This window comes from Cinclus cinclus, chromosome 1 (assembly GCF_963662255.1).
Source record: "Cinclus cinclus chromosome 1, bCinCin1.1, whole genome shotgun sequence".
NCBI lineage: Eukaryota > Metazoa > Chordata > Aves > Passeriformes > Cinclidae > Cinclus > Cinclus cinclus.
In genome coordinates this window covers 17,763,237-17,791,034 of record NC_085046.1, presented here as the reverse complement: position 1 = coordinate 17,791,034, position 27,798 = coordinate 17,763,237, and the positions used below count along the sequence as shown (strand labels likewise).

The 27,798-nt window shown below is 37.2% G+C and overlaps 1 protein-coding gene across 2 annotated transcripts in view; it reads left to right on the top strand.

Annotated features, from left to right (window-relative positions):
• Positions 1–27,250, top strand: part of SPAG6 (sperm associated antigen 6) — a 34,091-nt gene extending 6,841 nt beyond the window's left edge. The window contains exons 3-11 of one of the 2 annotated variants that reach the window (XM_062494354.1): positions 4,046–4,212; positions 7,612–7,795; positions 14,546–14,751; positions 15,599–15,772; positions 18,134–18,286; positions 20,605–20,796; positions 21,977–22,093; positions 24,829–24,974; positions 27,184–27,250. In XM_062494354.1, the coding sequence (XP_062350338.1) occupies positions 4,046–4,212; positions 7,612–7,795; positions 14,546–14,751; positions 15,599–15,772; positions 18,134–18,286; positions 20,605–20,796; positions 21,977–22,093; positions 24,829–24,974; positions 27,184–27,250 (1,406 nt within the window). The remainder of the gene's footprint in view (positions 1–4,045; positions 4,213–7,611; positions 7,796–14,545; positions 14,752–15,598; positions 15,773–18,133; positions 18,287–20,604; positions 20,797–21,976; positions 22,094–24,828; positions 24,975–27,183) is intronic. The other variant, XM_062494364.1, reaches the window with a different exon arrangement.
• Positions 27,251–27,798: the final 548 nt, after the last annotated feature.

Sequence of the window (27,798 nt, the reverse complement as noted above, 5' to 3'; positions counted from 1 at the left end):
TGGGAACTCTTCCAAAATAAATCTAGTCCAATAGTCTAAATGCCTTATTTTGTAGTTTACTTTCTGTGTGGTTGCTTTTGAATTAGAGTTAATGAATTTCCTACTGCTGTCACAACAGACTTATTTAGAAGAAGACCAAAGAGTTCTAAAGTTTTTAGCAACAAGACACTGCTACTCCATGATCTGTATGGCCCTGTTCACTTGAGTGAATGGTCAAGATAAAAGGAAGTAGTTGGAAGGTTCTTGCCTATTTTTCTCCTCTAAGTAATGTTAAATACATTTTAATTTAATTAAAAACGCTGATAGGAATCCTGGCTTGAACCTCTTTGGAGGAGTAGACTGTGCTGTAAACAGGATAGATGAAAGGAGGAGATCAAATAGAGGAGGTCACCAAATACAGCTGTCTCTGGAACAAAGAGCTGGATTGGGCCCAGTGCAGGAAAGCCTCATCCTGTGTCAGGCTCATCTGTCCTTTACACACTATGTTCAAAAGTCATAGAAGAAAAGGTTGGATACCTTGGCTTTCCTATAGGTGTTTTAGTGGAGACCATAGCATCTCTATCTAGCTGTTTTCATACTCTCAGACTGATTTTTTTTAAGTGCTGTAAAGAAAGAAATACTAGGTTTGCTGAGGATACAAAAATGATGACAATGGTGAAAGCTCCTCAAGCAGTTGGCCTTGCAGAGTAATTGAAGGTGATGGAAAGCATCTTGGCACAGAGAAAGAAAGTGGTTTTAAGAGAAGGTGGAAAGTAGAGGTAAAAACTTTTAATTGTGTTCAATGCACAGGCATGGTCTAGGCCTAAATACACTTCTCTCAATTCTCAGTTAATTTGATGTAAATATAAGGCTTTTACAGCACCAGGAATTGTTTTTTCTTGGTCTTGTTCCTCTAAAAGTTGTTCCATTATAATTATTTGGCCACTGTCTCTTACATTCAAGTACAGCAATAAGAACATACAGTCTCCTTGAGGACCAGCACAGTTGCTATTATTTCTTAACATGCTTTTCCCCCTAACCCTGTTGCAGCATTTTGTGTCTTTTCTTCAAATAGTAACTCCCATTTCATTTTTCATCTCTTTCCTCATTATAAGTTGTACCAGTTAAAGTAATACGCAGTAGAACATTCTGTGCTAATGCTTAAATGTCGTCACCAAACTTTACATGGTTTATACTGTCATGAAATGAAAGGCATTGGTCATGGGGAGGCATGCTGCTTGGAAGCATTTTCAGATTGAAGGCTTTTTAGGCTGTTCCAGAAGTGAAAGCTGTATCAGCTAATCTTGAAAATACAAAATATATAAATCTTACATTTGGAACAGCTCAAAGCATATATGTATGTAAACATTGTTAAATGTGGTTTTACATTTTGTCATGCCTAGGTTTGACATAAAGGTCAGAAATGTGTCACTTGGTCTGGGCCTAGCTCCCTGGTAAAGTGATTCTAGTCTATTTAATTTCACTGGATTTGAGAGCATCAGAATTGAACTCTCTGACATATACTGGTTTAATGTTCCAGCCATCAGTCTCTTGGCATTTTTAGGGTCAGGACACTATATGCTGAAGTGCTCCTTTCCTTCTCCCCCAAACACTTCTGACAGGCTCTTTTATATCAACAAAATTATTTCCCCCCCACCTTTTTTTTTTTTTCTATTTATTAATCTTGTTTTCATATAATCTCAAGTCAAAGGCTCAAATGTAAAGTCTGTGCAGTAAATACAAGTGAACTACTTCTAACTGTTCCTGCTTCACTGAAATATCTTCAGTATAGATTGTAAGAACAGTGTGAGGTCCCCTTAGGAATTTCAGCGGCTGTTTGATCATGCAACTGATGTTAGAGGGAAGGACAAGAAAATACCCTTCCACAGAGGGTGTAGGTGACTGGCTAGAAGCTAAAAGATGATACATGGCATTGGCCCCAACTGGTATGTTTGGTTTTACTTTTAATTTGTCATATAAAGTATTTAGTGGTTTTTGATATGAAGGATAACTTGCTAACGACACTGTACCTGCTATGGAGATTTCATGAGAAGATGTCAATACGATGATCACATTCTGAAGTAGTGATTTCTGTAAACTGCTGAATGAATTCACATTGATCTTACAATACTGGAGGATCTATCTTTTGTCATTTGGTAGATAGGAGGTGTCTTTCAGCTCCCATTGGCTTGAACAGAAGGGTGAGCAGACCCCAGCTATATTACAGATGTGATTCCATAGGTTCAATTTACTTTTCTGCTTTTGTTATGTGTTCCTCTGAAACCTGTGTTATTTTGTCTTGTGAGCATGCTGGGAGGCTGTACCTCTCATGACAGTGCAGCTTTTGTCTAGAATATTGACCTTCCTCCAAATTAATGGACAGCATGGCCTCCACGGTTAATTTTTTGTGTCCTCCTTCCCAGTCCCTTCAGAGCCATGTATAGATGATTCGGCTATTTTCTTCTTGCTGGGAGCAATCTGGTTTTGGTGTAAAATAAAGGTGATAATTTTACTGCTGCTCTACTTAAATTTTTTTCTTTTTAGGGAAAGAAGTATGCTACAGGGTAACTTGTTATAGCCTCCATCCCTTTGGACTATTCCTTGCTCTGAGGTCCTCAGCTTTTCCTTGTCATGGAGTACCTGTTGAACACCTGGGTGTTTGTTGCTTGCCATCAGGCAGTGATCCCCGTGTTGTGGCACTGAGACACCAAAAAGGCCTTTGTTCAGTGCTAGTAACCATATGAGTCCTTGAGAAGGGAAGTCTTGCTTTCTTTCACTGTTGCTCAACTAGATCTTTATATGTGTAAAAAGATTTAGTGGAAAGGACTGAGAGGGCTGATATGAAGGTACCTGTAGCTCTGAGTGATCATTATTCTGTTGTAACACATCTCAACTTTCGGAGACCTCTGCTTTCTGGCTAAGGTGTAAAGGGTCAAAATGTTAATTCATGGAGCTGGCTGCTACAGGGACAGCACATTTGAAGGATCACAATACAAGTAACTTTCCCTTCCCAGACCTTACGAATCACATTCTTTATACAATTGTTTGGATCTCATTTCTATCCCTACTATAGAGTCTTAGTTGAACAGGAAGAGCTTGCACATACAGATTGGTAATCTTTGATTATCCTTGTTCCCTTTCACTGAACCTATTTCAGTTCTGTTCTAGTGGAGGGTATTAAGTGTAGGATAGTGATGACCCCTGCTTTAGCCTCTACCCCTTTCCAAATTATCCTGAGCATTCTGTATACTTCTGAAGGTAAAGAGTCTTCTCTACTACTGAGCAAGAGCTGGGATCTCTATGGAGCTGTCTGTTCTAGCATTGAAATTTTTCTGATTGGTAGTAATCTGTTTGGGGCCCGTCACTGCATATGTGAGGTTGGAGTTGGGTTCCCTGCATGAGCTCCAGCTCACTTGCCATTTTGTAATCTAGTCATTCAGTCTGTAGTTTCTTATAGCTTCCCTTGCTACTACTTTCACATTTTTTATGCTTAGCTGATACACTGTGAACTCATCAGTGAAAACACATCATAAGTAATCACATGATAAGAAAATCTACAACTCTTCTATCTGGAGTGCAATGTATTATGGATGTTGGTTTTCAAATCAGTCAGTGCTTATAACAGATGAAATGTAATTTGGTGTAATTCAATGTATAGGTTCTGCTGGCATGATGAATGAGGGACATGCCAATGTCTTTTCCCCAGGATCTCCAGATGGAGTTTCCCATGCACACTGTAACACATTCATTTTATGTATGTTTGAATATAACTTAAGCTTCTTGTGTAAACTTTAAGATGCATTTTATAGATATTTGAATACACCTTATTTCTACATGTGACTTTTTTATATTTCAGAATTGTTTTGTACCTATGAAAATGAGCAGAAACATTGCTATACATCAGCAGTGCTATCCAAGTGCCAACTTAATTTCAGTGGAACACCTGTATTTCCAACATGTCCTTATTACCTGGAAGAGTAATTTAATAGATTTTTATGAGCAAAGGCAAATGTTTAGAAAAACTTCTGCTTACCAAATTGGCTTTTGTCTTCCTGCTGCAACTTAGGTGTAGTGGGTTTGCTGAGACCTCTTTTGCTGGATGTCATCCCAAGTATTCGACAGACCACTGCCTTGGCTCTTGGGAGACTTGCTGATTATGACGTGGAGCTGGCAGAGGCAGTCGTGAAGGCAGGCATTCTTCCACAGCTCATATGTTCATTGCCTGAGGAGAATGTAAGGCATGATTGTTCTCTTAAGTAATATATTTTTTTAACTATTATGCAGGGAAAGGAAAATCTTTCTGTGTCAGCATCTGCTCTTATTCTGATAGGACATTAAATGTATCGAAGTCAGAGCAGCATGTAAGTTTGAACCCCTGAGAGATCACTGTGTACTGTATGCCTAAGTCTGACTTCAAAATATTGTATTGACTTTAAAATATTGTATTATCGTTTAATGCACTGTAGGAAATACATTCATTGCACTGTAACGTTTTTAAATGTTGAGTGATGCTTTGTAAAAGGTCCCCCTTCAGAAGGGAAACAGTTTGGAAGCTGTGGTGATAATTGACTAGGTTTTGTTCCTAATAGCAGACATATGTAAAATATATATAAACCCCCTGAACTTCTGTAAGGAAATACAAACTATCTCCAAATGCAGGCCTTTGGAAATCTGTAGCATGAGAAATAACAAACTTCTGACACAGGAAAATATATGGAAAGGTTTTTATCTTCATGTTTGTCAAAACTAAACAAAGTACAGTTACAATTGCAATGCAAATAAATCTGTTGTCTCTTTTGCTCCCTTTCTAACATTTTTCTTCAAGCTCTGTGTCTCTTTCAGCTTTGATTTTTCAAATGATGCTAACCTAGATTAAAAGAAATACTTTTAAGTAAGGTTCCTAACAGCTGGAAACTTACAGCTGAAGGGTTAAATGCACCATACTTATGTTGCAGCTTTGACTGAGGAAATATAATTTGGAAAACCATATATTTTCAATCTTTCAAGGGTTGAAAATATACTCATTGCATACTTTTTGCACGAACAGAATCATTGCCTGTGCAATTAAAATTGAAAAAGAAAATGCTAAAGAAAAATTTTGATGGCAAGATACTGGTGTAGTATGAAAAGCAAGTAAAGATTTTAATTAGACAACATTATAAGCATTTTGGTTATTTCTATTTTTAAGGGAAGATGCAGGACAAAACTCTATGCACTGTTGGTTTGGAAACTACCCCCTGCTGCAACTTGAAGCCCTCACTAAATGAGCTCAAGAACCTTGAGATAGTGTGTTTAGGGGAGGCAACAGCAAGACTTGTGTGAGGTCATGGAAAGCCTGCTACACCTTGGGACTGGGGACAAGTGAAGGAAACTCATCCAGTTCATGAAGAGTTTAGCAAGTAGACAGTTTGTCACTTCACACAGGCAAAATACCTTTTCCATTCCACTCACTTTTAGTGTATCAACATCTGCATTTAAGGATGAGATTCTTTGAGCACACAATGAATGCTATTTCTGCTGATCTATGGGGAACAGTCATAGAGTAACATCCCAGATCAATATTTTATTAGTTAAATGGAGCAAAATTCAGTTTTACAGTGTATTCTATGGCTGTGAATACGGTTTGTTTATGAAGAATGTGTTTTGAATAATGAAAACAAAGAAGTGTTTTTCTTTGCCAGGAGCGTAATTACTTAACAGAAACAACATACCCGTGTTTGTACAGACATAGACTTATGTAAACAAATATGGCTCCATCAAGTTCAGCAAAACTTACATTATCTAGGGATTTGACCATTTGTCTCTACTGTTTCCCTTAACTTCTGTTCCCCCTAAATGAGGTTCAATGCTTTGCTTGTAAATTATGCTTAATGTAAGGTCTACCTGCTTGTAGACCCTAACTTAGAAAACTGGATTTTTGACATAAAGGAATTATATCAGTACTGGTAAACCAAGGAAGGTAAGGACATTTGTTGGAGCACTGAAAGATGACTGTGCTTGTTAATTAGTAGCATGCTCTCTGATGGGGTTTTAGCCAATGCCAGCAATCAAAATATTCAACATGCTTGGACGTAGTTTAAGGGATAGCACAAGGCAGGAACAGTTTCCAGTAGCATAGATGAGGCCATTGTACTTTGAGGAAGGAGGAGTTTAGGTGGATGTATGTGTTAGGCTGTGTCACCTTCCTTTAGGGCCAGGGAGTGGGCCTGGGTACATTTTATTTCCTGGGGTGCCATTGCAAATACTGTTCTGTTGCCATATCTTAGTGCTTTAGATCAGGCTTTTGAAGGTGTTTGGGTACTTTACAGGATGCACAAAAGCACTCACATGGCTCTTTGATTTTTCTGGACTTGATCCAGAAGGGATGTGGGCTTTGCACTGTTTAAATTTTGGGTACCCTAACAGTAGGACTAGCACTGTAAAGTGCCCAGGCTCCCTGTGCAGAGCAGGGGAGAATCAAGCATCTTGGGATGAGATCAAAGCCAGCTGGCATATGGAGAGAGAGCCCTCTAGAGCTTGTCCATAGGGGTCGTCTGCCAATGCCCAGGCTGGAGGACATACTCCAGGCACAGAGACATAGCTGCAGGTTACTTGTGAATCTTGCCCTTCACGAGGGAGGGGAGCTGTCTTTCTCACAGTATGGTTTTCTATGGCCAGAGTACTTTAACTGGGCTCTGGATTTTGAAAATGTAAGGCAGTAGAAGAAATGGAATCTTCAGCATCTGTATCCTAGTGGTGGTTATAAAACTGCAGAAGGAGACTGTGACTTCTTGAGGGAAGACTTAATTGGGCTTTTAGAAGAAATCACTGCTGCAGTTTACATGGGAACCCCACACTGTGTGCAGTATCATGTATTATATAGATCCTGAAAGCATTATTTGATCCAGCACTGAGGGAGATGGGCAGAATTGAGACAAGAGCTAAGACTTCACGTGCTCATATGACAAAAGGGCCAGGGTGCTTAGTCCTGTTCAAATTGAGCTTTTTCTGGACACAGGCAGGAGTAAAATTGCAGGCTGGTTGATCAAAATGGAGGGTTATTCAGTATTGGGTATTGGTGAGATGGGTTTTCAGTATCCTATCTGTGGGTTTTAGGCAGTATTTAGGCATTGCAGGGTTCAGATCCTAAACTCTTTTATTTGATCTAATTCTCTTTGTCTCAGTTTCCTATTTGCAGATGTAAGTAGCGTTTTCTCATTGAGAGGTTGTGATGGTACCAATTTTAGAAAGTGTAAAACCTTGCAAGTGTTACAGATTGGTAATATTATTTTAGGAGCTTGCACTGCATAATCTGTGTAATCTGGTTAAGTATGTTAAGAGTTACTGTTTTTTCAGCTCTTGTTGTTCACTACTCACCTAAACAGTCTTACCTAGACTAGTTTTTTTTTCCATATCCTTCTAGCTCTCTCGTTTTTTCTGTTTGTTTATGCCATGTGCTACAGATTTTATATCATGATCTGTCCCAAAGAGCTGTAGGTTCATTGTTTGTGTGATGTCTAGTGGTCCTGATTTGGATCTGTATGAGATATTGCTGCTACTAAAAAAGTCTAATTTAGGCCTGTCTGTACTATGTTATGCTTTGGACTTCTTAATGTTAGTGAAAGTTTGTTTGTTTGTTTCTGATTTGTCTAGCGTTACTACAAGAAAGCAGCTGCATTTGTGCTAAGAGCAATTGCTAAACATTCTCCACAACTAGCTCAGGCAATAGTTCAATGTGGAGCACTGGAAATGCTGGTGATTTGCTTGGAGGATTTTGACCCTGGAGTCAAAGAAGGTGCATCTTGGGCATTTGGTTATATTGCCCGACACAATGCAGGTAACAAGTTTCATGTGTCGTATCTTTTAGCCTAATGTAATAATAATAATAATAATAATAATAATAATAATAATAATAAATTGTGTTATTTTGGTGAACAGAACAAGGTGTTTTTTTCTTCTCTACTGTTAGAAAATTTTAAATTTGAGATAAAATCCTTATGTAACTGTACCATTCCAACAATGCTGTATCTTTTTGTGGGAAACTGGCATACCTGACACCAGCAGTGTCCAGTTATGAGAGGTGCTTTAAGAGGAGATATGTTTGGCCTGTGGCCAGAAAAGGACACTCTGCTTTATTCCTCTTCATGAAGAGATTTCTGAATCTTTATATATTGCGTAGGTGTTACTGCAGAACCAGGTTTCTTTTGCTTGACATTAGTTCTTCTTTTATATACATAGTTGAATGGAGAAGCCTAGGGAGAAGCAAGGTTCATTCAGCTTACAGTAGTGCAGGATAAATAGGCCAAATTTGTTGCACTATGTTATCATTAGTCAGTGGACCACACTACTCTCTGAGAGTTAGGAATAGATCCTGGGAGTCCAATATCGAGCAGTTCACTGGTGTCTCACAGGCAGTTGTATAACTCACTGGTGGTGTCATGTTCCTATTTAAAAGCTGATCCACGTGGCTGATAGTTCCTTTACCAGCTATTTATATAGTTCAAGTAAAAGTTTAGCCTGTGAATGAACAAATTGAGGGAGGAAGCTGCTAGCTGGAAAGGGGTGGGAGAAATAGTTAGCGTTTGTATTGTTCAGAGCTAAACTAATTTTAGGATCATAACATTAACTCATGGTTTTATATTTGGTTTTGGCTCTAAAATGTGTATAGAATGATTTTGAAAGTGATTTTCTTCATTTTTTAATCAATATAGAATGCTGGACTGCAGAAGGCCTGGGGGATTCCCCCTTCCCACTTAGAGGGTTAGTGTACTGGGACTCCAAAGTTGTTAGCACCTTTCTAACAGACTGCATTTTGTGGGGAACAAATTAGTTCTCGGGACACCTCTCTGGTAATGAGTTTTTATCATTTGGTCATCAGGATTGAATTCCACCCTTGGTGGAGAGTGTTCCTTCCATTGGAAAGATATTTATTTAAATATCAAAGGCGTTCGTTTGTATAAATGTGTGTAGTGTGTGTGTGTGTGTCTGTGTTACTCTTAACATAAACATTTCTGCAGTTTTGTTATGTCACTAAATCAATATTGACTCACTTCAATTGCCCTTCATGCTATTCACTTCATGAATGCTGACTGAGCTTTAGGGTGATCCAGTACACTCTGTGACAGCATTGTCTGCAAAGATGAAGGTGATGTGGGGGTATTGAAGACAACAAATTTATTGTACAAATTTTTATTCTATGGTTATGAATAATTTATTTGCTGATGGTAAATGGGTGCATACTTTATGCCAATTTACAATGACAATAAGAGTAGCATCCTCAGAAATTAGGCTGAAATTGTGGGTGTTAACCAAGCTGCAAACATCAAGACATAGACAGATCATTAGATGTAATCAGTAAAAAAACCCCTGAATGTCAACAAAAGCCCACCTAGAGATCCCTGAAAAAATTGCCCAGCTACAGCCAATTTAGGGGTTTTATCTGCCTCTGTTACACAGTCACAGGATGTCTCTAAAATGATTATTGAAAGTAGAGGAGTTATACTGAAAAAAGGTGGTGCATCGTATGTTTCTTACACTGCTACAAGCATGCCTTTGCAACGTGATATTGTTGGAGATGGGATACAGAGATAGAGAAATGGGATAGAGAGACTTTCTTCAGCTGGTGTTTACTGTTCAAGAAACTCTGGATTAGACTGACATGCTCCTACTGACAAAATTTGGTGGTTATTATTTTCTGTCATTGACAATCTGTGGACACATTGCAGCTTTAACTTTAAAAACAGACCTGGTGTGAAATGGTTTCCCTCAGCCACAAAAGGTTTTTCAGTTTCAAAAATTGTTACAGTTCTGGATTGGGACAATATTAAGACAAGACTTTTTCTCTCTCCTAAGAAGATTGAGGGGTAGGGAGATTTGTTTGCCCCAGCAGGAAAAGTTCAAGAATTAGGGCATATCTCTGGGATTAAAGTCCTGATTTGTTTTAGGTAGGATGTGAACCTCTGTCTTCATGAGTGCAGTCAAAGGCTCCTCCCAGGATTCAGTGATAATTGTTTGCAATAGTGAGAGTCTCTCTGCTTTTAATCAGAAGTTTCATCCATGACCCAGTAAAGATACCTAAAACTGTAGTATGTGTTCCCATGAAAAGAGCCATTTGAGAAATTTCCATTTTGAGAAATTGAGGCTTCCCCCCCCCCCCCCCCCCCAGCTTCCCAATGAAAACACTCTCTGCTTAGCAAGTTCTATACTGACTTAATACAAAAATCTCTTAAAATGCAGTTCTTCTGTGAGCACATGTCTCCAGAAGGCCTGTGACATTTTAGGTAAAGACAAATGTCTCATGAGGTTTCAAGATGCTAGAAATCTTGCCAGGTCAGATTCCAAAACTGCTTTTGCAGTTCTGCTCTTTCTTCCCCTTTGAGCTGAATTTCAGATACTGATCTTACTCCAAAGTGTACAAATCAATGTGCTGTGATTTTGCCATTCATTATTTCTACTATTTGAGTTTAGAAAGAAGTGTAAAGTGTTTCAAATACCATAAATACCATCAGGTCCATGAAAAATATTTTGTAACATTTTACGTATACCATATTCAGTTAAAGTGCAAAATTGTTTTCTTTGAAGTATGCAAATAATTTGGCTTTCCACCTTTTTTGTCTGCATTAAAGGTGTTATACCTGCTTCAGTATATTGTAAATTGGTAGGAAAACAAAAATAAGCAACACTTTATACTGAAGCATATTGCTAAGAGCAGAGTTTTGCTCATTTTCTGTCATACAGTGGATCATAACTCAGCTTAGAAGGGACCTTGGGAGATCTCAAGTCCAGCTTCCTGCTCAAAGCAGCATCAGCTACAGGAACCAGTTCCTCAGCTCTTCAGTGATTTTGAGTCTAACCTCCATCCTCCTGATGAAAGGTTTTCCCTCTGTTTCCAGTGGAATCTTCAGCGCTGTGGTTGTAGTGGCCAGCATAAACCTCTGATTTTGAAGTGCAGCCTTTGGGCTACTTGTGGGAATTAGAGTCCTTCTATGTGGCCATGACATGATCACACAGTTCTCAGAAAAATATGGTATTGGTGGTTGTTTTGGTCAAAACCTGTTGTTTCCTGTGGATGCACCTGCTACCACAGCAGAGTCTGTTTGAGAGCCCTGGTCTCAACAGAAACTTGCATTTCCTTCCAACCAGGGTTGTTGCTGCTGCTTTACTATGGGAATATTGTAATATTGTCAATATAATATTGAGCTGATTTCCTTTCTTTGGTCACAACCTGGACATTCACTTTCTCACTTTCATCTTTTTTATCCTTATCTGTTTTGTAAAATCCATACTATTATTGCCAGTGTGTTAATATTAATAGGATTTTTTTAACACCTTAAACTATCTTAAAATAATCCTGTAAGACTTCCCATTGTTTTCAGTGGGTGTGTAGGTAGGATTTTGAGTCCACTTTGTTGGCTTTCCCTTTTCCTGATCATATAAACTGATGACAAGTCTTCAACTTACTTTGGTTTAATTTTTTCATCCCTAATGAATACTTTTGTATTGAGACAAATCAGTGCAACTCTAGTACAACTTCTAGTTGAACTAGAGCTGGTGTCATCTCAGACTCCAAAATCTGTCTTTATTAGTCTTTCCTCTACATCCATTTGAGTCTTGCTAAAAATCTTCTTCACGTAGGTCTGAGTGAAAGCAGTTAATTTATGGTCAGTTTTGAGCCATAGTTTTGTGTCTGAATATGTGGAGTTCAATTCTTCTACTTCCACTCACACAGGGAGAAGTTCAGCTTCATCATCATGTACTTGGACAAGTTCTTCAAGTTGTACCCCAATGTGAATTCCAAGCCTATGTTTTTCATAACCTTGTGGAATTAAATGAGGTTCATACATTAGCTTTTCTCTGCTGTCTTTCTCTTCTGCAGCTATGGGTCATGTCTTTGCCTTTATCATACAGCCTTGACATTGTATTTGGAAGAGTATTTTTGTAATTTGTTTCCGTTATTTTAATTTTTTTCTGACTGAATATTTGGTTTTAAAAAATTCTTATTGCCAAGTTTGTTTTCGCCTCTAACTCCTTCCCAGTCTATATTTTTTCCCACCTCTGTGTTTCTAATTGGATGGCAAAGTTTCATTAATCCTTTGGTATATAATCCTCATTAAAGATGTTCTACAAGTAGGAAGAATGATTGAGCCTTTTCTTGATGAAAAAAATGAATTACAATTTATAATAGAATAATTAATACTTAGAATTGTAATTTTGGGCTGAATTTGCAGGGAAACATGATAGGAAATACTGTATTTCCTTTCTTCCCTGCCTCAGCTTTTCTGTTTTTCTGACAGTCCATTTGTGACTTGTCTGTCTTTACACATGGTCCAGCCCTCCATGTGGTAAGTTATTAGCCATGAACCTTATAAACACCACTGGAAGAAAAACCATTTAATTACCCATGACCAACAGTAACCATCAGTATTTAAATGTTATCAGACTTCTAACAGCAAGAGGTGGTCTAAATTGAATCAGATTTAGTTTGCTCTTTTGAAATAACTTTTACAGTTACTTTTGCATGCCTGAGTGTAGCTGAAACCTGAAAGTATTGCTCTTTCTTTCCCTGCTGGAACTTCATGAATTTAACTCATAAGACATCAAAGAAGCTCATTCTTCTAGCACTGTGTCCCTCTTGGCATGAGATTCTTGATTTGAGCATTTCCCAGCAGACTGTGGGCAATGGAGCTGATTGGTCTGGAGTTCTGAGGCACAGTTGGAGAGGTTAATCTGGACTGTTGGTTAGTAGGTCACCACGTATTCCACTTAGTGTTCAGCAACAAAACACAATCTGAAGAAATTGATCATGCCTTTTTCCACAAAAAACTGCCTGTAGCTTATCCTGCTTAAATTTGTTAGCTCCTTTTATTTGTTTTTACATACATTTCAAGTACATTTCACTTCAGATTTTTAAAACTGAAGATATGACATTTGAGTTTTGTTGAAATTTTATGATTTGTGTATTTTGAGGATGCACACACTACATTTTCAATCAAATATTTATTTGAAAAATGAAATTTATAGAATTAATTTTACAGATTCACAGAATGTTCTGAATTGGAAGTGACCCACAAAGATTGTCAAGTCCAACTCTTAAGTAAATGGCCTGTACAGGGGTTGAAATCACAACTTTGCTGTTATTAGCACTATGCTCTAGTCAGCTAAGCTAATTTCAGGGTGTTGTTTAAAAACTACTGCATGATTTATTTTTTTACATAATATTTATATTTGTATACTCTAGCCAAGTAAGCTAATTTCAGGGTATTGTTTAAAGATTACTGCATGGTTTAATTTTTTGATGTAATATTTATATTTTCTGCAAAATATTGTATCATAAAATAACATACAGTGTAAATATTTGACTTATCACATGTATTGCAGTGTGTGGCTATAACTCACTAATTGAAAACCAATCTGGTCTGGAACATTATTTGGATATTAACAATGTAATGATGACATGACTTACAGATTTCATGAAGAACTGTATTAGTCTATGTATATTTAATGAAGTATGCTGTATTTTTCTTAGTATGAAAATCTCTTTATGGATGGACTATAAATCAAAAGCTAAGTTAGAGTCTTGAAATACAACAGCCATATGTTGCCATGGTACTGTAAGTCAAGATAAATGTTAAAGATAATAATGGATATGCATAATAAGGTATAGCAAAACTGAATGAAGAACCTAATAGATTATTGAATCCCCTATGGTTTTTACCACATTTTCAACAATATTTTAAAATAGCACAGCTTGGTTATAATAAAAATTTTGTTTCTGATATCCAGTAATTCTCATTTTAGGACTGTGATTAATGCTGCATACACAGAGAGCTAATGAATTTCTAATAGTGTAATTTTTGTCCATGTCAGCTAATCACACACTCAGATTTTTTTTTTTTTTTGTTTAAGGTACAGTTAGTTATGGATATTGTGCTAATCTCAGACACGCAATATCACTGATGATATTTCTCATTTGTCTAATTGTGTATGATAACATTTTCTTGTCATTAAAGTATAAATTCTGCCTCATCCCATGTAGGGTAACAAAGACTAGTTTTGATCAGCAAGTTCCATTTTTACAATCCTTTATGTAAGATAAATCTTTTGTATATGTTTTTTGTATTTTTGTTTTTGGCATTTGATCTATGCTAATATCTGCTTATCATTTAAAGAGGGTAAAATGCTCTCTAATTAGCTGGTTGATAAAATTTTGGTACTTTGGCTTTCTGTGTTGTTGTTAGCCATGCATAAAATGCTTTCCTATTGATCAGTGTAGAATAGCCAGGGTTTAAACAGCTGACATCTGCTTACTTTAAAAAAAGAAAAAGAAAACAGAATAACAAACCATTTCAGCCTAATCTACCTCAAATGTGTGCATGTAAATGGGGGTCCATCTATTGACCTGCATTCTTTTCAGTTGTGGATTGGTCCACACGGTTTATGAAACCAGGAGGGCTGATTTGAAATGCAGATGTCGAGACAGTGAACTACACCCTCCCCTTTTTCCTTTGCTGTATCTGTCAGGGTGAAAAATGGCTTGCACAAGGGTCAGTCACCCATACTCACTTAATTACTTTCCTTGGACCTACAGAACTGTCACAAGCTGTGGTGGATGCAGGCGCTGTTCCTCTTTTAGTGCTCTGTATCCAGGAGCCAGAAATTGCTTTGAAAAGGATTGCTGCTTCAACTCTCAGTGATATTTCAAAGCATTCTCCAGAGTTAGCCCAGACAGTAGTGGATGCAGGAGCTATCGCTCACTTAGCTCAGATGATCCTGAACCCTGATGCTAAACTGAAGGTACATTTAATTTTTTTTTTAATCTCCATTATACTAGTCATTACTTGAGATTGAATCCAAGACACGGATATGCATATTTATTTAGAAGCTCTTGGTCTGGGTATTACAAAATGTAACCATGTAGTTAGTGACAAAGAGTTCTGAACATATTTACAAATTTAGCTACTGGATATAAACTGCAGCTCTGTGAGGAACAGCTAAACTAATCCTTAAAGTGAGTAGTATGGGGTTTTTAAAGAAATATATAGTGTATGAAGAATGCAACAGATACTTTTAATAGATAAAATTTGCACATTTCAGCTACAAAAAAAGGTTTTGCATACTAAAGATTATACGATAAGATAGTTAATAGTGAGCTTATTGTATTTTAGAATGTACTATCTGATGTGAATAGCTGTTGTCAAAGGTTTAATCACTAGCGTTTAATTGACAAAAAAATTGTTTCTTATTATAAATTTTCTGTCTAACTCTACCAAACAGAAGACGACCTAAAAGTGCCACAAAAATTCTTAATATAAATCTGATGAACCCAATTTATGTAAATAAAAATACTTCCTATAGATTTTTCTAAATTTTTATTACAGTTTTAAATGGTGTATATATATATATATATATTTTTAATACATACAAGCTTGAATGGGACAGAACAAAAGAGAAACTTTTATTCAGGAATGTTCTGTGCCATTATATTTGTGAATGAATTGACACAGTGAATTGTAAAATAGCTGTAATTGTTTTCCCTATCCTGCTTTGTTTTCCTTGATGCAATAGATTTTTGTGTGCAGGGGTAGTGTGTGTTGTGGGATGTTTGTATACTATTGATTTTATAACAGTTTTTATTTACTAGCGTCAGGTGCTGTCAGCTCTAAGCCAAATAGCAAAGCATTCAGTGGATCTTGCAGAGTTGGTGGTTGAAGCAGAAATTTTCCCAGTTGTGCTCACATGCCTGAAGGACTCAGATGAATATGTCAAGAAAAATGGTGCAACTTTAATTAGAGAGATAGCAAAGCATACGCCTGAGGTAAAACCTTGAAAATGCAAATACAAGGTCATATCATTAGATTTTACACTTTAAATAAAATACAGGATTATTCTGTCATTTGCTTTTCGAAAGGGAGGGCAAATGGCTGTTTGGCATGTTCATTGGAAAATATGGAAATGCTTGCTGATATTATGAGATGTGTATTGAATATGAATTGGGTTAGGAAGCTGGGAATCATAAAATGTATACCTAGCTACTTCATTCTATGAGATATCAGCGCAGAGAGGGAGTTCTTGGCTGACAGTACTGTCAGTCCTAGATATTAAAAATATTATGAGAAAAACCTCACAGAAGTCACGATACCAGCTAATAAATGGCAAGATTATCCTTTAACAATAATAGATGGTGTGTCTTTTTAAAAATCTTCAGGGGTGCTTGGATCACATTTTAATTATTTTTCCAGTGACAGCAGAGGTCAAAAATTTTCTTACTTATGGTATCCTGATGGTAACTTGAGTTTGTAATTTGATTTTGAGCATTTACAGTGTTTTTGCCCATAGGAACATGGGGATGTTTGGCAAAGTCAATACAAAATAAATAGGAAAACCATATAATTGTAACTTTGTTAATCTGCCAGACCACAGAGAAAATTAAAAGGCTCTAAATATGACTTTGGAATGAAATACAAGTCATGTATTGGTGGAACACACTAATGCTGAACACATTAATTTCCAAATCATGGTACTAACTTAAAAACTGAGAAGTGTTTAAGCGTAAATGTACAGTTTCTTCAGCCCACCAGTCTTTAGGCTGGTGATAGAAGTTGGCAGTCTTGGCACATTTCCTGCTTTCTCTCTGTACCTCATGGGCAATGCAACTTCACTTCCTCAAAAAAGTAAAGGATTTATCATTATCAAAAGGGTGCCCTAGATTCAGAAGCCAGGAGACCAAACTCAGGATTTCAGGTAAAGTCAGAAAAGCTGCTCCACCGAATCCTTCATGCAAGAGGAACTGGCCATGCTAGCAGCTCTCCAAAGGAGCAGTAGGAAGTATGTTGGTGACTCCCAATGGGAAGTCACAATCCGTGTCTGACTTCAGAGTGACAGAGATGACTGTCCAGCTCTGGGAACTCTATTTGAGCAACACGTGTTGCAGTGGAGACAGGCTGGCAAATGGTATTTCTAAAGGACTTGGCTGTGTCATTTGAGACTTGTGGCCTTTGGATCTTGACGCTCTGTCTGCATATGCAGTAAAATTCATTCAGGTCAGCAGCAGAGGGACTCAGAGCGAGGGCTGAGTGACACGGCAGGAGCTCTGCACATCCAGGTGCGCGTGGCTGTGTCCAGATACAGGACTTGGTTGCCACTGGCTGTGTATTTCACAATTATGTGAACAGATTTCCCTAAGTACTAACTGGAAATTTCCTCTGGCTCTTTCATGAAGAAAACAATCCCCTTTTAAAGGCTCTAAGACAAAGGTGGATTTCATATTTATAGAAATCAACTGGATTGGGAATTTAATGTGCCTCAGATTTGTTCATTTAATTTTGACTTTTAAGAACATGTTCCTTTTGCTTTGGAATCTGTAGGGAGGATGGGATATACTGAAAAACATGGAAGAAAATAGTAATAATAATAATAATAATAATAATAGTAATTTAAATTTCTATGCATTATTGATATCATACATATTCTACTGCTGTGATGTGACAAGTTTGCTTTTGTTAGAAACCCATGTTGCATAGCTTGATTATCATTTATAAGCAAGGCTATGTAATTTGGCGTTCTGGGGTAGACTCAGCCATCACGTGTGTTCCCTGGACACTTCCCTCAGAGCATGCTAACATTGAAGAATGGTGCAGCCCAACTCAGTTTTGCACATCCAGAACAGTCCTTGGCTTCATGCCTTGGCATGAGGATCCACAAAGGATTTTATGCCACAGAAGTAATTTAGAATGCAGGTGAGAGGAGGAATGGGCCTTTCCCTCTGTCACTGCACAGACCATAGGATGTTAGTTTGGGAATGAGGGGGCACTAGGATGAAACAGTATCGGGCTCAGTAGGTGCATCTTCAAGATCAGTTATGTGATAAGCTGTCATTTGCACATTTCTCTGGTGTGTGATGATGGAGTTGAGAATATATTATTCCATGCTATGCAGCATCAAGGATTCAGAGCCCTAATTTCCTTGCAGTAAAGTCAATGAAAAACACAGTAGCAAATTAGCCTCACTCCTGAAAACTTGATGCTGCACTTAGTTCCCAGCAGTCTGTATGATACGTCACTCTTATTCCAGCTTTATTTTGTAAAACAAGAGCAATAAATTAAAAGGCTTCTCTGATGTGGTTCTTTATGCCTGTTGATACTTCACAGTATGTAATCTCTTCTGTTTATCTTTTCAGCTCTCACAGTTTATAGTAAATTCAGGCGGAGTTGCTGCTGTGATTGATTGTATTGGCAGCTGCAGAGGGACTGTCAGACTGCCTGGCATCATGACACTTGGTTATGTGGCAGCTCATTCGGAGAACCTGTCAATGGCAGTGATTGTCTCCAAGGTTAGCTATCACTTTGTTGTCTTCCTGTAGTTCTTCAGCAGTATTCTTTGGTACTGATACAAATTAACTTAGGCAGAAAATGTATTTTGTGACAGATTATATACTTGCTCTCAATGAATGTACTTTCTCCTAGTATGGCTGCTTTCTATGACTGAAATTGTGTGGTGACCTGATAAAAGGGTGTCTTTATGGTGTTGAACCTTTTACAAAACATCCTGGATTAGTTGGTATTATAGTGCATGATTTTTCTATGTTGAAATTTCATGGGTACAGAAAATTTGTCACTGAATTTCTGTACAGAACTTCTGCAGTCTGCTTCCTCATATATTTGTGAGTGCATCAAAAGTTTCTTTGAAACAATGATGTTCTTCATTGTACTAGTGTGACTCTGCTAGTACTGCTAGAGTGTCTTGCAACAGCAATCTTCAGACTTGAAAAGATCTCAGTTTCTCATGTTGTATAGTTTGATTCAGTTGTGCAAGTGACATTTCAAGTGAGTAAAGTTATACATTTTCAGATTTAAATAAATTCTGCTGGGCAATGATATAGAAGAGGGAGAATTTGCAATGTTTGCAATAGGTGAAATTAGTGCCTGGCTTAGCAGTCTGATGTAAATAATGCTAACTAATGACAGAAGGAAGGAAACAGTTTCAGTAACATTTTTGACCCATTTTCACACTGTGTCAGTCATTTAAAACATATCTGAGAGTGGAGCAACAAAACAATATAAACAAAGGAACAGAAATGTCTTCTAGTAGAAATGCAAGTTAAAAATGGAAGTTATCACCGTATTGCATAGTATGCAGGGAAAGTAGGAGTGATCAAAAAAATGCTCTTCTGTATTTTAAAACTAAAGAAATAGATGCTTTTTTCCTGCCATCTCTGGAGGGCCGCCTTCTCTGGATGTGTCTGTCTTTCTACTTTCAGGGATGCCTAGAGCAAATGTGCTCCTGCTGTTGAGTGCTTGACATTAAGTGGGATGAAACCAGGATTAAGTTCTGGAGGAAGCCCCTAAGTTAGATTTTTGAAGAATAATAATGATTCCTCTCTTAACTGAATGGAACTGCTGTGAGAGCTGTTGCAAGGATCTGGGCAAACTTTGTTGAAATTAAATATGTTAATGAATTATCCAGAAAAGGAATAATAATAAACCTGAATAAACCCAAAACCCATTAAAGAAAAACTGCTTCAGATGAAATTAAGCTTGTGGAGTGGTACATAGTGCTGAGGATAGGGCTTGGTAAACTGGAACCATTTGAAAGAAATGCACTGTGGCATAACCATATACAGTTAGACACTGATGGTATTATGATGTAAAGTGATAGTTCCAACCTGGAAAGGATGAATTTTGAACAATGATTTTTGGGATCATACTGGACAAACAATTAATTATGGTCTTCTGCTGTAACGCAGTGGCAAAACCCCCCACAGTTTAGCTCTTTGTGGTATGAAAGAGTAGAAGATGAAGCATTATTGGAAAAGAGAAGTTAATCTATTTGTTGTAGTAATACATGTAGTTCCACTCTCTGTATTTGAAAATTATCCTGTGGATAAAACCCAAAGCAGCAAGGCAGAAAATTGCAGAAAAGAGTAAAGAAGGATTCATGGGCTGGAGAAAAAAAGTTTTTGGGATAGAGGTTTAGTAGCCTTGCCTTACCTAAAGTAGCAAGAAATGTTTCCTGTTGGAGTGTTTTGGCATAAAATACCAGCTACTAAGTTGTTGTGGAGAAAGTATAAAGACCCTGAACTGGAACAACTTTAGTAGCAGCTGGATGTGAGATCTCCATCTCTTGATGTCTGCAAATCAAGAGTTGAAACCCTTCTTGAAGTGATGGGGTGAGTCAGACATGAACTACTGGACTGAAGAAGAGGTTGATAAGTTGAAATTTAGTGCTGTGGATCGTAGAAAAGAAAGACTCAGTGACTGAGCCCTTCTAGTCTTAAACTGGTTTCATAGAATCATAAGCACTCAGATACTTTCATTCTCAGTTTGAGAAAATCTGCCACATTTACTTAGTACAGCCTGAATTATGATGTGTATTCTTCTAATACCTTAAACGTGCATGTTTGTTCAAACTGCTTTCTGACTTAGAACATTGAATCTGTTTCTTTTTAACTATATTTATTAAGATTTATTTAAAATTCTTGTGAATCATGATACTGTAAAAATATGACACCACTAGCATGCATTCTCTTAGTTTTTTTTTTTTTTTAGAAGAGTATAAATAGAGAAACATTTTCTAACTATCTGTATCTGTTTCGCATTGTCATTCTCTGGTCTACATTTGTAAAGGTTGTGCTTTTGATTAATGCTACAGGGAATATCACCACTGTGTGCTTGCTTGATAGAAGAACATGAAGATCATATTAAGGCAGCAGCTGCTTGGGCCTTGGGACAGATTGGAAGACATACTACTGAGCATGCACGTCATGTTGCAGTAGCAAACGTGCTGCCCACACTGCTCGATATCTTTGTGGACACAGGCAGCTCAGAAGACCTTAAAATGAAAGCAAGTAGACTTGTAGTATGGTATATTAATTTTAATCAAGAGGTTTAAATGCTTAAAAACTACTAAATTATATTTGTTTTTATTGATGCTCACTGAGTCACAGCTTTCCTGGGTGCAGAATGTCTGAAGGCTGTGTCATTTATTAGGGGGTTGGCTGGTCCCAATGCATGTGCATATGCAGTATACCAAATCATATGCTACAGCCACCACAGTCTAATCCCTTATGTTTTTCCCAGTTTAGATCAGAGTTTCATAGACCCATAAATGCTGTAATTTCTTGTGACTCATTTCTAATTATCCACTTCTTTTTTTTGCAAGTATAAGCTCTTGTAGAAAATATTACAGTCCTTGTAATAATTTTGCCTACATTTTTATTATTATAATAAAACTGTAACAGCTAATCAAGGCTCTGCTCTTTAAAACATGCAACTGCCCATGTTTAGGGCCTTTTCCTTGTGTGGGAGCTAGTAGAGTTGCAGTTCAGTAAAGTGTATTTCTGAGCAACAGTAAGAATGTAATAGGACAGGATATGATCTCCCATGTTGCACTATGCTTCTGTACATTCCACTGAAATACCACATTCCAGATCAGTAAAGTAACTTCTATGCAGTTATTTCCAGTGGTCCCAAAAATATTGAAGCCAAATTAGCTGTACCTCTAATCCTGCCCAAGAAGGTCACTACTGCTTGTACTAGTCAACATTGAGTTTGTTTTCAGAAATATGCACCAGTGCACAATTGTTTCATTCTCTCTTTTCCCCCCTGCCTGGACAGTACTGCACTTTGCTATCCCAGACCAGCAGCCTCTCCTAGTAAGCCACTTCTAAAATACAATCTTTTAAAATATGTTTTGATTTAACTTTCTTATTATATTAGAGTACTTCAATTTATCTAAAGGGTCTACTCCAGTTTTCATTATAGTCAAAGGAAAATTGCTATTACTTTGACCATAGATAACATAATAATAATATGATGCGCTGTAGGTTTTGAGTTTTAATAAATCTAAGTAGAGAATTGATTCTTCATTAAGTGACCTGATAGATATCACAGTTTGTATTCAGAAATTGCTCATTGAAAATTCTGATCAATTTGCTTTTTTGATCAGACTTCAGTGATAAATATGAATTCTTGTTGTTTTCATTGATATCTTACTAGAGAAAGTTTATTTTTCATTTCAATAGACTAAGAAAGCCTTAAAGAGCGTTCTTCAGAAATGCACGTATCTTCCAGCACTTGAACCACTGCTTCATGAGGCCCCTCCCAGTATTCTGAAACATGTTATTGGGCAGTTTAGTAAGGTAAGAAAAGGCTCTGCTTGCTGAGTAATATGTTCATTGCTAATTGTTTCCCATTTAGCAAGGAAGTGATCTTTCCAAAGAAGAAGTCACTCTAAAGCTGTCACTGTTTTCTCAGCATCCTTAAATGTACCCTTCAAATGCAGTTTGGATCCTGTCCTTTTTTCTGATACAGCTGGATACTGTTTCATTTGGAATCTGCCATAATTCATCCTAAGACTGGGAAAACAGTTTCTTATAAGCAAGGTGTTTTTTTCTTCCTTGCCTCTTGAGATTAAGTGGAATATTAACTCACGTGCAAATATTTTCGCTGAGCCAATGTATCACATAAATCCCAGTCACATCTGTTTTAGATAAACTACAAGCTGTCTGTACAGGAGTGACTTAAGTCAGATATTTTACAATAATATAAAGGCATCACTCCTTTTATCCTGAATAATTTTCAGTCTTAAATAAGTGTAAAAATTCCAAATCTTTTCTCATGCCTCTCAAAATTTAGAAAGTTAGTTGTTAAATACATTGTTGAATGCAGCATGAAAAAGTGATACATTTTATTAAAAATATTTAAAATTTGTAAGTAATTGCTAACTAATTGAGAGAGTTGGAGTGTCTGTGATGTTCGGCTCGTGTTGGGAATCCTGTTGAACTATAGACTATGTTTTGTGCAATGCTGTGCAGTGTAACCTGTTAGCAGGGTATACCAAGCTCTGTTGGTGAGATGTTCTTGCTGGAAAGGCCAAGGAAAACACTTTTGATACTCAGTTCTGATTATGACAGATCTGAAAGCACTGCTGTTGGTAGTGCAGATTCCTGATTACATTTCCACAGTTTAATTTGTCCTGTCTTCTTTCTAAGGCTGTTCAAAGACTGGAGATTTGCACAGAATCCAGTTCTTTTTTGCTTCTCCGTTCTGACTGGAGCTGTTAATGAGCCAAGTGCATAGCAATTGGTTATCCAGTGTATATTTGAATATTTCTTGCTATTGAAATGGTTTTGTGTCCTTCATAACAGCTGATGTTTTGTTTCATTTTTTTCCTTTGCCTATACATTATTAAACTATGCTTGTTTGGCCTTTGCTCTTCTGAAGTATACTCTTAAAATTAAGTTCTCTGTAGTAAAAGCATTTTTCTCTCCTGTACCATAGCTTGGGAATTTCCTATTCTTAGAGCTGTGGTCTGTTACTTTTGTGGGCTTATTTATGACACAGTAAAAGCCTTATTTCCAAGCTGTGCTTCAAAATGGGGTTCTATTTATTTTTTGTGCTGGACTGTGCATTTTAGTGTTAGTGTTTTCAGGGTTTGTGCAATTCTGTGCTGTCTCAGGTTGGACTGGGGGAAGGGTCTGAGTCTCAGAGGTGCTCTCTCTCTTTAGGACCCCTTCCAAGAGAGTTTTCTGCTGTCTTATCCAGCCTGGAAGTCACAGTGTGGAGGAGGAAGGCAGGGAAAGGGCCATATCCTGTCTCCTTGCTAGTTCCTCCTTGGCAGTTCTTGTTGTGGGAGATATGTGAAAACAGACGTCTGTTCAGTTCCACAACGAAAAATCACAGTTGTTCCTGACACTTCTGTTGAACATATAATAGAGAGAAGTCTCTGTGCTCTCCTGCTTTTTCTTTACCTGTCTGTTGATTTTGTACAGCCTAGAGGAACCACAGAAATGAAGATTGTTCGCCTGTATGCGTGGAAGAAATCTTGTTATTTTTCTTCATTCTTTTTTGAAGCTCTTGTTTTACACTGAAATACAATCAAATTTATGGCTTAATGTCTGACCAGTGTGGAAGCTTACAAAATGCTTTTGCCCTCATAATCTGTAACTCTCAGAGTTGGTTTTAAATGCATCTGGTTTTGCTGTAGATGCAGCTGACATCTTGCATTATCTTTCTATCTTTTTTTCTCTCTCTCTTTTTTTTTTTTTTTTTTTTTTTAATAATATTGCAGCCCTATGGGCCTATGGACTACATGCTGTCATTCTCCCTTGCCTGGCCCAGCCCCCACCTCCCTCCCTTCTTTCCTCCCTTCCTCCCTCCCTGCTGTCCTCTGGACAGAGCTGCATATTGGCATCACTCAGGGAGCACAGAATGTTATTGTCTGATCATTTCTGCTTCTCGTCCCCTTTGGCTGCAGAAACTTCACGTTTTTGCTTTGTGTGTGTTTGTAAAAGGCTTCCATGGCTACACAGTGTGTTAAAGGATTTTAATATCTAGGAATTTAATAGTAGCATGTAATGCTTCAAGGCTGTATTGTTCACTTGCAACAATTCTCAGTATTGTTTTCATGAGCTAATCTATACTAGATCATTATAATGATATAAAATTCAGCTCTACAATTAAACTGTGGGAATTGACATAAAAGACCTGAATAACTTGGTTTAAGTGGAACAGATGCTGTTGTTATTCCATGTTAGTGTTCTGTTTTTATTATCGATTTATTCTCCACAATCTTATTGTCTCTGTAGGAATAATTCAAGAAATATTATTTATGTAAGGATAAATATTAAGTTCATTAATTTTTATATGTTATGTATTAAAGTATGATAAATTATGTTGTAATCATAAAGGGCTGATTTATGTTTTTTTCCCTATACAACTGGGTGTTATAATACAGTAGTCATTACAGACATTGTTCCTGTGATTTTTCCATTTTATCTGTCCTCTGAATTAAAAACAAATAAGCAATATTTGAGCCTAGTGGCATGCAGATTAATTCAAAAGAATTTTTTAAAATGTACTATTCTGTATGTAGGTGTTACCACATGACAGTAAAGCACGTCGTCTCTTTGTAACAACCGGTGGACTTAAAAAGGTTCAAGAAATAAAAGCAGAACCTGGGTCACTTCTTCAGGAATATATCAACACTATTAACAATTGCTATCCAGAGGAAATCGTGAGGTAGGAAAACTGAAATGTAAAGAATTCGTACTTCTAACACTTTTAGATGTTTTTCACAGGAACAACACAAAGGAAGGATTTAAAATATTAATTTAACTCCTATGTGAATTTTGGTTTTAATAAAACCAAAGTGTAACTTTTGGTTGCCCCAGCAATAACACAATCTCTGGACACATACATTAGAACACTTTCTCTTTTTGTATTTGGAATTAAATTTCTTTGTCTGTCAACAAAGGCCAAATAACCAGGTTCTTGCAGGAAAGTGTGATGAAAATTCAGTCCTGCACTGCCCACATGGATTCTGAGTCTTCAGTACAGCCACTCATATTTATGAATGTCTGTGGGAAGTTTATTTTGGAACTTATTTGTGGATTACTTAGGCTCCAAAATACAGGTATTGGTGAATCTTTGGTCACATCCTTGACTTTTGTAATAGTGTGTCTGAATTAGTATATTCAGAGGCTCATTTGAAACTGCCTCTGATGTACAGAGGGTCCAGAGGCTCTCCTGCACAGTTGGTCTGCCCACAGCTGCCCTTCCTCCCTGAACCTCATCACGAGGCTTAAGTGTTATATAAAAGGACCATACACCAGCTGTCTGCACCAAGTTGAACTTTGCCCTTAATGAATACAGAAACACTATTAAATAGCTTACAGTCAAAATGTCACCATCCTAAATTGTAATAATGAGGGAAATGCCCTCCTAGATTCTGGATATCCATTTACCAGTCCTTCACTCCATCAATACATCAGAAGAATGTTGTACTCATGTACTCCCTCTACAGGCTCTGAAAATCTGCATCATCAATTTTAATTATAGCAGCAGAGTTCTTCAGCTAATAGTAGCTAGAAACTAAGTCTCACAAAATGAAGCCCTGCTTGTCTCCACGAAGAAAAGCCGGTGGTTGTCAAATGGGTAAAGGCAAAGTCATAAAGAAATCTTAGTCTGCAGCTAGTACTTCAGAGGGAAAGAGGAATTTGTTTATGCTTTTCTGGATATTAATAATGTGTCTTTGTTATAGCTATTTTTTCCCCCTGTAAATGAAAAAAGGTTACTCATCTCGCCTGGGATGTAATAAAGAAAAAGGCCCCTTTGAGCATCTCCTGCTTGCCTGTCTGTGCTACTGCCTGATTTTGGTTCTGCTGCCTGAGGCACAGCAGCTGTGATAGAATCCAGCTCTGGGTTTGTCCTGGAGAGCTGTTATTTTAGGCTGTTTGCAAACTGAATACAGTAATGCATTGGAAAGTTAGCTTTACAAATCACAGAAGTAATACGAGGTTTAGAAAGATTTAAATTATTCAGAAATTATCCAGAGAAAATGAAAATTAACAAGGTAAATAGATTTTCCTTTAAGGGAAAGCATTTGGGATTTTTTTTTTTTAAGTATATTTTAGACCTACATTTCATGGAGGTGTGTTCTTTCTTTATTGTTGAAGCTTTCAGGGCTTGGAGGTGGCAATTCACATGCCCACAAAACTAGAAATATACTGAGATGTATGTTTTTAGGATAATACAGTATTAAATTTCAGATACTCTTAACCTGGAAAACAAGAACTAAATGCAGCTTTGATGCTTGCACATCGGATGCATGTAGTTGGTCTGCTGTGGAAAAACAGTTGAATGATAGCAGGACAATAATGGCACCACAGAGTCCTACTCTAATGTAAACCTACTGGATAATGTCCATCCTTGAGTGGCATTAGAGAGAGAAGGTCACTGTGATAGTTTTTTTTTATTTTGTTCCAGAACCAGTGTCCTTCTCATGGATGTAGACTTCATGTGAGTTTTGGGGTGTGTGCTTATGTCTGACAAACAGCAGCAGACTATTGTCATTTGCAGCCAACAGTTCTATGTAAACTCACACTTTTTTATTAAAGGCCATGATCTCAAAAGAAGCTAACACCTACACTTCTTAGAAAAGATAATGCTTATGGTAGCTGAAGTTGAACCAATCTAAAATGTAGCTGTTTACCTACATGCCCTGAAAGAATCTAAATATATTTTTAAAAACCTGACTTCCAAGTATAAATGATAATGTAAGTTGAAAAGCAGGTAGTTAAAACATTGTAGAGGAGTAACTCTAGAATTCCTTGACCAGTGTTTAATGCTAGGGTTTTTTCCTGATCAGTAGAAGTATGCATAGTGTTTCATTGCTTTGCACAGAACATGCCTTGTAGCCTAACACACAAACAAAATGTTTCTCTTTCAGGTATTATTCCCCTGGATATTCTGAGATACTTCTGGAAAGGGTGGAAAATTACCAACCAGTTTTATAAACTTCAATGTTTTATTAGAGCTGCATTTCACATTTATGCCTTTATGACTGTAATACAAATACAGCTGTTGAAAACCTTGCTTGATTCTCAAATCTCCTCCTACAGTTTGAGCTGCTGAAAAAGCTCAGCAATTCCAGCAAGCTGTATTTTGTTCTTTATAAACTGGTTTGTTCCTTTTTGTTTTTCTTGAACATTGCTTCCAGATATTTCTACATATATGAATGGAATTTCATGCAGGGGTGATGATTTATCACAGAAGCTTTTTTAGAATCATTCATTTCCTTTTCCTTCCACAAGAAAGGTTTGTTATCTCATTCAAATTTTAGCCTTCTCAGTACTATTACCATTTTCCCCTTTTGCCTTTGCATGTTGTTTAAAGCTTCCCAAGCTTGATGAGGGAAAAAAAGATGGCCTGTGTGCTTTTCCTAATTGTGGAATTCTTTCTGCACTGTCTTCTACTGATACCTATGAGCAAGTAAAGTGTTGTGATTTTATATCTCCAAACATGTTAGCAGCAGCTAAACAAAGAAATAATCAGATCTGAAGAT